Source organism: Galendromus occidentalis, unplaced genomic scaffold (assembly GCF_000255335.2).
Source record: "Galendromus occidentalis unplaced genomic scaffold, Mocc_1.1 scf7180000076505, whole genome shotgun sequence".
In the NCBI taxonomy this organism is placed as follows: domain Eukaryota; kingdom Metazoa; phylum Arthropoda; class Arachnida; order Mesostigmata; family Phytoseiidae; genus Galendromus; species Galendromus occidentalis.
Window position 1 is genome coordinate 1 of NW_003804494.1, and position 8,984 is coordinate 8,984.

Sequence of the window (8,984 nt, forward strand, 5' to 3'; positions counted from 1 at the left end):
GCCACAGTTTGGCTCGACGAATAATGAGACTGAAATTTCGGTTATCCGCCGGAGCCGTCGTGGTCGTCTCCGTCTGCTTAGACGGTCTGTACTCGAGTGTCAGTTCGGCGCCGCGCAAGAGGCTTCCCCGACGTACATTGCACGTCGGGGCGGCCCTCGCACCTCAGCGAACCTCACAAACCACGACGTCTCTCTCGGTTTCTCTTTATTGAAGCATAACTCTACCTAGGTATGCGTCACACTCCCGGCCGAATTCTCGAGATGGCACTCCGGATGCCTTACAGTCGATCTCTTCCATTTCGATCCGAGGGTGCGACGCCGAAATTGGACATTCGAGAATTCCGGTCAACTCTGTTTCCTATAGAAATTGACTGGAGCGCTACCAACGGAAATGACATTTGAATCCTAACTAGCTGACTAGCTAGCGCGAGATGTGCAGAGCGATATTCGAGTCGAACGACGGGTCTGGAGCCGGGTCACTGGATGAAATTTACGAAATTCTACCCGCTTTGGAGAGCGCCAAGAAGGTCTTCTCTCCCGAATCCAACTCGAAGTTGGTCTCCCAATACGACGGAGACCATTCCCGAGGCATCGTCTCCCCCAGTTGCATCTACTACCAGCAAAATGTCCACCTTCGGCCGTAGCCCACTCGGTTTGTTCATGGCCACTGTGACTCGAACCCGCCGGTTCTCCAACGTCTCCTACGGCGATCTTCGCAGTGCCTGTCGGAAGGTGTGGGACGACCTGTCTTACGTCGAGCGGCAACCTTACTGTTTGCTGGCCGCTCAGTGCCGCCATCGCGGGACCAGAGACCCGGAGATGTTCTCAGCTCCAGAAGCGCTGCTCCATCGTGTACGCTTCCACCTGCGGATCATCGAGCTTGACCGGGCCGCCACCTCCTTCGCCGCCGTCGCTATCGCGCCCGAGTCCATGGATGCTCTCGTCGTGCCGGCTGCGTCCGGGCAATCCAATGCGCCCGCCGCGCCCGAAATGGCCACCGTCGAAGTTCCCCGCAAGCCCGGAGTTGATGTCGGTACGCAAACCAATGCTTACGATATGGGTCTAGGAAGGCACCGTAATCTGTCTCCGTTCGTGTAATATTTGAATCTGATATATAATGATAATATAATATTGTATTGTACCCTGCGTTCGTTCTCTCCACGCTTTCCGGGCTAGACCTCTAGTGGGTAGAGCCACTGAACCGGTCTCTGAAAGACTTGGCCTGAAGCCGTCTTGATGAGACAGGATCGTTGCCGACGATCCGTTCTCTCCCCGCCGGAAAGACTTAGCACGCGACACAACGGCCAACGTGCTTTCGAAGGGCTCGGATCCCTTAAGAGGCATACGTCGCCGACTTGGACGCCACGCGATTCCGAAGGGCTCCTGCTATGCGCAGTTCTTAGATACTGAAGGTATTCCTCTGAAAACCGCTTCTGGAAAGCCCGAAACACCAATTGCTGGTGTTTCCAACGCTTAGAAAAGACGATCGAATTCGCTGCTTCACGCGAGTCTGGTTTGAATTTCATTTCAGGCAGGGTCGGTTTCGCTCTATGTCCGTATAGTAGATCCGCTGGCGACAGGGCGCTGATCTCATTCGGATCGAGTTGCACCGTTGTGAGAGGTCTCTCGTTCACTAAGGATTCGATTTCCACCAGAACTGTCTCTAGCTCTCTGAAACGCAGCGCTCCTCGACCCAGAATTTTCCTCAGCGGACGCTTTACCGTTTGAACCATGCGTTCCCACCATGCGCCATGGGTGGGTGCGTGAGGAGTGATAAACTCCCACGTGATCTCCGCATTGACGAGGTGCTGTTGGACGGCTGGACATCTGACGTGGTCGTAAATTATTTTTAATTCCTTTGCGGCTCTGACGAATGAAAGACCGTTGTCCGACATTATTCGCGTTACGCTGCTGAAACGAGCGAGGAATTTCTTCAACGACAAGAGAAACTCATACGCCGTCATGTCTGGAACAAGCTCCAAGTGGATGGCTCTGGAAGCCGGACACACGAATAGCAGGATGTAGCTCTTCCGAAGAGTGCCATCCTCATGCCGATACGAGATCGGTCCCGCGTAGTCCGTTCCGCACACCGTGAACGGCGGAGCCGTCTCCAGCCTGAAGTTCGGAATCGGAGGGACAGGCTCTGCTGCTGCCTCCGCTCGAAAGAGCATACATATCTTACAGTCCTTCAGGACGCTCTTGACCGCTCGCCTTGCCGACAGAATATAATATTTTTTCCGCAGTATGCTGAGGGTCGCTGCGACGCCTCCGACGTGATGACATTTTTTCTCGTGGAAAAATCTGATGAGAAGTCGAACCGCAGAATCGTCGCCTGGGAGCAGTCTCGGAAACCTCTCATCGTAACTGAGCTCCTCAGCGCGCTCTAACCTGGAGCGACACCGCAATACTCCAAGCTCGTCCATGAATGGAGCCAACTTAAACAGCTTGCTGGTTTTCGCGATATCTCTGCAACCCGACGCTAGCTCCTCACCGAAATGAGCTCTCTGGACATTTGCCAGTATTCTCTCGGTCGCCTGGAGCGACTCCAGCGTGCCGACTGGATCAGCGAGAGCAATCTTCAATGCTGGAGACCGCCTATTCGCTGACCATCTGAGGATCCTCGCGATGCTATTAACCAACGTGCTCCAAGATGATAATCGGGAGCCAAGCGATAGAAAACCGGGGTTCGGCTCGGCTCCTGTGAGAAGGACTCTCGTTTTCCTCTCCTTCTCGATCTCGTTCTCGAAGAGGACGTTCAGTGAATGCTTCTCCGTCGGACGACCTGGAGTCGTCAACCATGGAGGTCCTGAAGTCCACATCGAACTGAATTCCGCATCGGCTATATTGATTCCCCGGCTCAACAGATCTGCTGGATTTTCGGCTGACTTGACATAATCCCAATCCGCGCAGTCTGTGAGAGACTGGATCTCGCGAATCCTATTCCCTACGAAGACCTTCCATCGGTCTGGCGAATCTTTTATCCAGTGTAGTGTGGGCGAATTGTCGCACCAATAACACGTGGACTCGAAATGAAAATTGAGAAAACGCTTTATTTTTTCCCCATGCGCGCTGCTAGTAGCGCTCCGATCAATTCCAACTTGTGAATCGAGTAAGCGCTCTTCAGCGGTACTGCTCTCGCCCTCGAGGCGACAAACGAAACTCTCGCACTGCCCTCTCTCGAAATTTCCCGCATGAAAACAACACAACCGAGAGCAGACAGACTCGAGTCGCAGAACACATGAAGTTCTCTCCCGATGACGTCTCGCGATGTTGTGTTTATGCTCCGAGGCAGACGAAAGTCTTGCGCGCGTTCGAAAGTGTTCTTCACGTCCAGAAAATTTTCTAGGTTGGACTCTGACAGCTCCTCGTCCCAATCGATCTTCTGTTTCCAGAGTGATTGCAAGAGTGATTTCGGCTTGATCGTGATGGGCGAAATAAAACCTAAGGGATCGAAGATCTGTGCCGTGCTTTTCAGAAGTGAACGTTTCGTAGGCTTGCTGGACTCGAGAGTCTCGAGGGCCGATGAAAGAGATATCGCCAGTTCGTCCGTTCGCAAGTTCCAGCCTATGCCGAGGAACTTTGCGTCCGCTTGGTCGTAAGAGACCTGAATGTCCTGGTCGCTCAGCGACTCTCGAATCCTGCCGCCTAGTTCTGAACTATTGGTAGCCCATTTCCGAAGCCTGAAGCCACCCGCGCTGAACGCTTTGAACAAAAAAACTGAGAGCTCTAATCCTGATTCTACTGACTTTTCTGAGTAAACTAGATCGTCCATATAGAAGTTCTCGTCTATGTCTCTCAGGAAAGCTTCCCTGTCCGGGTGCTGCTCGATCAGCTGCCGGATATGGAACTTGATTCCCGCGCAATGGATGAATGGGCTAGAGACGATACCGAAATCGAGAACTGTACTCCAAAATTCCCTAACTGGAGCCAGTGGGTTTTCGCTTATCCCTTGAGGCCAGAAGTATCGAAGGAACGTTCTGTGATCCGGATGGATCCGATACTGAAGGAACGCCTTCTCGATGTCGCATACGATGGCGATCTCGTCTCGCCGAAATCGTAGGAGAACCTTGATTACGTCCGGGAGCAGGTTAGCGCCGCAATGGAGAACGTCATTCAAGGCCGCCTCATCTTTTCGTCGGGCTCCTGCATCCTTCACTACCCGCACCTTGAATGCCTCTTGAGCTGGACTCTGCTTGACGACTGGCAGTATCGGTAGATAATGTACCAGTTCGCCCGGCTCCTTCGGCGTCGCCAGCTCCGCGTATCCGCGTTCGAGATAACTCCTCATTTCCCGATCGACCGCCGCTATAAGCTCCTTTCTATTACGATTTTTTACGAGGAATCGCTTCAGACTGCCGCGCGCTACGTTCTCGTTGTCTCCGAGGGCCCGAATGTTCTCTTTGAATGGGAGACTGACCATATAGCGACCGTTCTCCAACCTCTGAATGCCGTTCTGGAAGAAGTTCTGCAGATCCGCTTCTGCGGTACTATTCGATTCTACCATGGGATCCTCTATTCCGAGGAGTTCCGAAGACCATAATTTCTCCAGATCCGCATTCAGCTGTTGGTTCGGATCTGCCTTGGAGCTGAACTCCACCCCGCTGGACGGGTGCGAACACTCCCCTCCGCCTGACGGTCTAGCGAACATGCTCACGACTTTAGAATCCGACAGTCTCGTGCCTGGCTGATAGAGATTTGCCGTCACGAAGACTTGCGAACGTCGAAACTCGGTCGACGAACTGTCTCTTCCAGCGACCACCCAACCGAAGATCGTTTCACTCGCTATCATCCGGTCATCTAGAATCCGTTCCTCTCCGCATTTGATCTTCGCCAGGACATCTACACCTATCAGGATATCGATTTCGCGCCTACTGATGTTCTTGGCGATGTCTGCCATCGGCTGGAGGCCCCAGGTCTCGTTCGACACCGGGAAAGCCCCTTTCGCGATTTCCGGGATGCCGATCGCGCGCAACCTGATCGCTGCTCGATCATCGAATCTACTCTGTAACCCGATCTCGAATACGTCGTATTTCTTATAGGTAGACACATTTCCGCCGATCGTGATCATCGCCAAGCTTTCCTGCTGAACCGGTTTCAGGCGGAGTGACTGGATCACGTGGTCGGAGATGTATGAACGCTCCGAGCCGGTGTCTATGAAGAATCGGAAAATCTTCCTTCCGCTAGACGAATTCACCCATGCTAGACCCGTCTGGAAAAATGTGGATGCCTGCTCCGCTGGCTCGCTATAATTCTGAACCGCGAAAGACTCCGTGTTTCGACCCGCGCTCTGATTCGAACTCTGACCCGCGCTCTGACTCGACTTCTGCTGACCACACATTATCGAGTAGTGGGCTCTGCTGCACTTCTCGCACTTTACATGGGCTCTGCACTTCCTAGCGTAGTGGTTCCGGTTGAGACACTTGAAGCAAGCATTGCCTCTCTCGCAGAGAGTCCGTCGTTCCTCATACGTTAAATTTTTTCTGCACGTTTTCGATTCGTGCTTCTGGCTGCCGCAGAAGACGCAGCTGTGATCTACCGGGTCTCTCCTCTGACTCCCTGCGAAGAAGGCTCCGCTTCCTCCAGGCGCCCCACCATTGAACCTGCTGCTCCCTGCTCTAAACTGACTTCTCTCGCTGAAATCCCTGCGCGAATGAGAAGGTCCGGGGTTCGAATCGTTGCCCCAAGACCTGCATGCTCTCTTGACTGCTACCTCTTTCTCTAGATACTCTAGGAGCGTCTCAAGCTCGCTGTTCGAAACGTCATTGAGCCGTAGCTTTTCGAAATGCGTTCGAGTGAAATCTTCTCTCATCGTGCTCGGTAAGCACGCTATGATACCTGGAGTGATTGTCACCGAGAGTGACGAATAGGATAAGCCCAACGAAATCAGCGCTTTGACGTTTTGAGTCAGCGAGGAGACGAAACGGGTTAACTTATCGTTATGGTGCAGATCACTCCATTTGTAGAGTTTCTGGATCTCGAAAACGTGCTCCTTCTCTGCCTCCCGCTGGTTGCCGAACTTTTTCTCGATGATGTCGATCGCCACTGGATACTGCTCCGCGCTGAACTCCAGATGAGCTATCTCCGACGCCGGGAGACCTACGAGTGCTTCCTTCAGAAGAGTGAATTTTTCGACTGGATCGAGCGCTTTGCGATGAACGTGCACGTCGAAGAGTTGCCGCCACTCTCGAAATTTCTTGTAGTCACCGGCGAACTTCGGAAGACGGTACTTTCGGTTGAGCGCTAAGCCCGTCGTGGGCGAAGTCGCGCTTCCGACGCTGGACGCTTGAGCCACTGGATGGAAGATTGCCTCGAACGCTTCCCTTATCCTGAAGAACTCGTCCTCGTAATGGAACACTCTCTCCATCATGTTTTCGTACTGTTCAGGGGATAGCGCGAGAACCATCTGCGTCAGCACTGAATTCAGTCTCTCCATCTCCTGATATGTGTGTTCCACGATTTTCCACAGCCTGGAGCAGTCACTGAATGTTGATGACTCGTAGCGAAGGGCCTCCTCCAACTCCTTCGCCTTTTTCGTGAAGCGCGTGCGGAGCGTACGTCTGATCGCTATCTGAGCGTTCATGGACTCTCGCTCCGCCGCCGTTCCCTTGGAACCTTGTTTCTGAGAATCGCCTGCTTCCGATGTTTCTGCCACTGGCACATTGGTCTGGTCGTCGTCCGGCATGGTTGCGAACCGGCCGGAGCGCTTGCGAGATCTTCCGCTGACCGGCCTTCAGGGGATAGGCCTAACTCGCCACGAGGCTCGGGTGCGAACCGTCGCCGCCGCGTCGGTCGTGGGAAAAATCCGCCTTCTGAGCTCGCGGCACTGCCTGGCTCACCGCTGGACGGGACGTGACTGGATCTGGCGTCTGAGAGGACGCTGTCCGATGTCTGCCAATGGATGGCCCCTCCGCCGGTAGCTGATATGTTCTCGAGTCTCAAACTCCGGAAAAACGCACTGTATGCCCTGATGTTCGGGACGATCTGCTCGTGGCGACTCCTGTCGATGCGTATTTCTTTTCTTCTCGAATCGGATCGCTAGCACGATTCCGCCGTTATCCGAAGTCGCTGGTTGAACGCGAGCGATCTGGAATCTCGGTCTGGAACCGCTTCTTGACGTGCTGATCCTGGTCTTCTGTTTTCCGCTGCCACCATGTGAAGCCACAGTTTGGCTCGACGAATAATGAGACTGAAATTTCGGTTATCCGCCGGAGCCGTCGTGGTCGTCTCCGTCTGCTTAGACGGTCTGTACTCGAGTGTCAGTTCGGCGCCGCGCAAGAGGCTTCCCCGACGTACATTGCACGTCGGGGCGGCCCTCGCACCTCAGCGAACCTCACAAACCACGACGTCTCTCTCGGTTTCTCTTTATTGAAGCATAACTCTACCTAGGTATGCGTCACACTTCCACACGAGACGCCACTTTGATACTTTGTCAGATAAACGTCCCTAGTGTCCCCCATCCATTAGAAATCATATCAGGAAAATCGAAGTGTCACTCTTTGTTGAAAAAAATTATTATTTTCCCCGGCCAAAATCCGTTTTTTTCCGGAATTTCCCCGGTTCGCCCCTTTTTCGCTCGATTACTCTTAAACTACATAGCTCCAGGAGCCCGTTTTTGAGCCCGGAATCTGAAAGCTGAAGCCGAGAGCTTTCGATTGCACCCCCTGGTCACCCGATTCGGCAGGAGAAAACGTCCATCCTCAGAGTTTTCATCCAATCCCGTTGAGGAAGCACATGGATATTGCGATTCAGGTTGACACTCATTAGGGCTCATCGGGTATGGGGAGATAAATACGAACTATAGTCTTTCATGAAGATTACGACTTTATTCAGTCATTAGCTCCATCCGCCTCTGACTCCGTTTCGCCTCCAGATGGCAAAAATAGATTTTCCAGGTTCGCTGCCGGACGAGGAATGGTGTCGAGATGTCTCGCATGAGAGAGATAGAAAACCGCAGTATCGCCGGGCGGAGATGAATGTTGACAAACATTTTCGGGGCCGGCCTCTGTGAGAGGCACGGGCGCAGGCGCTGGCGGTAAGTCAGCGATTGGGCTGGCCACAAGATGAGGAGTGTGAGGAATCGTCGAGTTGCATTCAATGCAGATGAAACGGGAAACCTTACTCCGGATCTTTTTCTCTGAGAGTTCAGAACATCCCCTACGGGTGAGAGAGCAGCATTTGATGCAAGAGAGGGGTCTCTGTCTTTTGTCGGTGATCAGATTGGCACAGGATATACACGTCGGTACGTCACTGCCTGACAGCTTTGAAGCGGCCGACGGGGCACTCGACATGGAGTAATTCGACTCTAAGCACACGTTTTCGTAAGAAGCAATCTCGGCTTCGTCTGTCCGAGACATTGAGACCGAGAGAGAGTCCGGAGAGTCACAGAAAAGAGAAAATCACTAGAGAGCGTTTTCGAACACGTCTGAGTTGTTCCGAGAGCAGACGAACGTTTTTGAACGTTAGAGAATACCACTGTTCCCTCGTCATCGCTTTTGTATGTGATGCCGAGTGATGGGCATGACTTCAGGTATCGAAGTATCTAGAGAATCTAGAGAATCTATGAACTGAAGTACGATCTTTTTCGTTACTCCTGCGCACAGGCCATCGTCTACGTAGATGCAAACGATGATTCTCTCTGCCCCATTTCGATAGAAAATACAAGGGTCAGTCTTGCTCTGACTCAGACCCTTCTTCAGAAGAATGGACTTGAATTTCTGGCTGAACTCGAAAGGTGACTGACGGAGGCCATAGATGGCACGTAGGAGTCTCCAGACTTTCTTTGATCCATCATCCTTTCCTTCCGGTTGTTTCATGTAAATTTCGTCATTAAGCTCAGCATTGAGAAAGGCCGTTTTGACGTCAAATTGATGGAGATACAGCCTCTCCTCAGCTGCAATGCTTAAGACACAGCGGACGCCCTCAAGTCTTGCGACCGGAGAAAAGATCCGATCAGGGCTGAAGTCCACATTTTCTTGCTGCAAGAA

General features: G+C 52.7%; 1 protein-coding gene across 1 annotated transcript; it reads right to left on the reverse strand.

Annotated features, from left to right (window-relative positions):
* Positions 1–1,172: 1,172 nt before the first annotated feature.
* LOC100904932 (uncharacterized) lies at positions 1,173–6,682 on the reverse strand. The gene is given in 2 exon segments (XM_003739386.2): positions 1,173–3,055; positions 3,058–6,682. Coding segments are annotated over 2 exon segments (5,508 nt in total).
* Between the last annotated feature and the right edge of the window lie 2,302 nt (positions 6,683–8,984).